This window comes from Uranotaenia lowii, chromosome 2, assembly GCF_029784155.1.
Source record: "Uranotaenia lowii strain MFRU-FL chromosome 2, ASM2978415v1, whole genome shotgun sequence".
Lineage (NCBI taxonomy): Eukaryota > Metazoa > Arthropoda > Insecta > Diptera > Culicidae > Uranotaenia > Uranotaenia lowii.
The window spans coordinates 170113377-170115726 of record NC_073692.1 but is presented as its reverse complement, the minus strand read 5'-3'; the positions used below and the strand labels follow the sequence as shown (position 1 = coordinate 170115726).

Below are 2350 nucleotides of genomic sequence, written 5' to 3'. Positions count from 1 at the left end.
TGCAAGTCACGTGACTGTAGTGACCCTCCAAATTTCACATTGCAGTGCTGACTCCATTTACCATCCTAGGCTAAAATTTTTACCTCGAATAAACTGCAATCACGGTCTCAAGTGCAGGTGCAGTTTTTTTTCTCCTGAATGTTTTTTTTTTTGGAGTCATGATAATGGAGTGAAATAACATGGAAACGTTAATAAGTTTTATTTTCTACATTCGTTGAACTTAAAATTGTTATCATTTTAGTCGGAATGGATAAAATTTAAGATGGAAATTTCTCAACAAGCAGAAACAAGCAGAAGAATTGTCAATTTTTTACATTTCAATCTAATGTATTGGAAATATGTATTTCATATTGCTTTTGAGAAAGCCAGAAAGCTTTTCATGCTAAAACAAAAAAAGAAACTGATGTTATAACCATGACAACTTTAAAATAACTAATCACCGTCTAACGAAAAATCTCAATATTTTTTTCGATCAACTTTGCTAGATAGAGAGTTTTGAATTTCTTTTGAGATATGATTTCACGACTAATATTCAACATATTTTATTTATTTATAACATTTTGTGATCATGCTACAGTTGATGAACATTCAAATATTTTTCTTCATTAAAAAAATGCAATGAAAATTCTTCCGATTTTTAACACTAATCAACCGAAATTTATTAGATTAATATTATTTTATCGTGACACATTTTTCTGATCACTCTTCACTTCACTTCATGAACACCACGGCAAAAAGCATAAACAGCACTCCCGAAATCAGCCTGCAGCTGACCTCGATGCTTCCGGCCCCATCAGCAGCTCCGGTTCCGGTTTCCTGACGCATCAGGCGGACGTGCGGGGAAAGTCCCAGCTGCTCCATGATATCGCCGCCCTTGATCTGATTCTCTTCCATCTGTCCGTTGTACATGACCACGGCGAAGTCACCCTGAGGGCTCAATCCGTTGGGACGCAGTCCAAATACCTGAACACTCTGGGTACCTTGACCAACGATTTCCAGTTCCCGGTTGGCAGCGAAATCCCTGGAGAAGTATACAAACAAAATTACCAATGTTCAGTTCCGTTTTCCAAAAAAAAGAAAACAGCTCCCAAAAGTTCAGCAAACTCACTCGACGGTACGGCCCAGGCAACTTCCGGGAGCCACGAACCAATTCTTGTGGATCTGGTAGCCGGTGCAGACATCCTCGGAATTGACCTTGCTGCGGAACTGGATGGCAGGAACGGAAATGGAATCATCTTCAACCATCAGTGGACCACCGAAAGCCATGCCCAGGGTCATCAGGAACGAAACGAGAGTTAGCTTGCAAATTGCCATCTTGACTGTTTGAAGGTTGCCGACGTAATGAGAAATAATTTTCGCTTCCTTCAGCTCCAAGGAAATATTGGAATGTTCCTGAAGCTGGACTACTAAGATTTCTCGAAATGGAAAAAGGCCTCTTCAGGGCCTTTCGGATGGGGAAATTTGGGATGCCTACTGTGAAAATCTTCAAAATTGTATTCACGTGTTTGCATTAACAGAACTATGCATCAAATTGCATAACTAATTGGAAGTTTTTTTTACCAAATGTGAGCAATATATGGTTATCTGAAAATTTGTTATCACTAGCTTCGTTCCAAAGTATGAAATATGAAAGATTTTCTTTTGATTATCGAAATGTATTAAAATAAATGGCTGTCAATCTGTTTCCTAAAGACATGATTAACGTGAAAATTGTAAAATGAAGTTTTTTGGAAGCTTAGGTGAATTTAAGATGAAGTAAACCAATTATTGATTCGGAAGAACCTTTCTAAAGCTTAATTCGAGCGGAACGCTTTCATTTGCTGAAAGTTAATTTTCTTGTTATCGGACATATACAATTTTATCAGCATCTTGTTGCCTGTAAAAAGTACTATCCGAACTTTTTTTAAATTTAAAATCAACGCGTTTTTGAAATGTTTACGAAGCAAAAGAAAAAGAAAAAATAAATGTTTGCCCATTTTCCTTCAAAATCCGTCATTATCAACTCGATAGCTGGGCAATTAGTTGATTATTCAACTAATTTCTGTACGAGAGTGGTGGAAAAATTTACAAACACTGTCAAAAATCTCCTCAAAGCTCGAATCAAGCGTTGAAGTGAAGCACATGATCGGCAGCTACGGTTGAGAGTCATCAAGGGAGTCAAGGCTCATGCCAGATTTTTTATTTTGAACTAGCGAAAAAGTAAGTGTATCTCTTATCGATTTTATGTACTTAAAACTTTGTTGTTATTGTTTCAGTACCGTTTGTTATATTTTATTATATTGTTTCAGGTGTTCGCTACGAATCCGGTAGGAACAAGACGAGCGGGGGCGCAACGAGCGAGGTGGTTAGA

The 2350-nt window shown here is 37.6% G+C and overlaps 1 protein-coding gene across 1 annotated transcript; it reads right to left on the bottom strand.

The window, feature by feature from the left end:
• Positions 1–634: 634 nt before the first annotated feature.
• LOC129749728 (uncharacterized) lies at positions 635–1358 on the bottom strand. The gene is made up of 2 exons (XM_055744784.1): positions 1109–1358; positions 635–1021 (listed from the first exon to the last, which is right to left on the bottom strand). Exons 1-2 carry the CDS (start codon positions 1312–1314, stop codon positions 712–714), a joined length of 516 nt encoding a protein of 171 aa, XP_055600759.1. The 5' UTR covers positions 1315–1358; the 3' UTR covers positions 635–711.
• Positions 1359–2350: the final 992 nt, after the last annotated feature.

Bases quoted from the DNA above. Each gene is read 5' to 3' on its own strand.
- LOC129749728 (XM_055744784.1), bottom strand. From the start codon at position 1,314: ATGGCAATTTGCAAGCTAACTCTCGTTTCGTTCCTGATGACCCTGGGC. The intron at 1,022-1,108 runs GTGAGTTTGCTG...ATACTTCTCCAG, and splicing joins TGCCTGGGCCGTACCGTCGA to GGATTTCGCTGCCAACCGGG.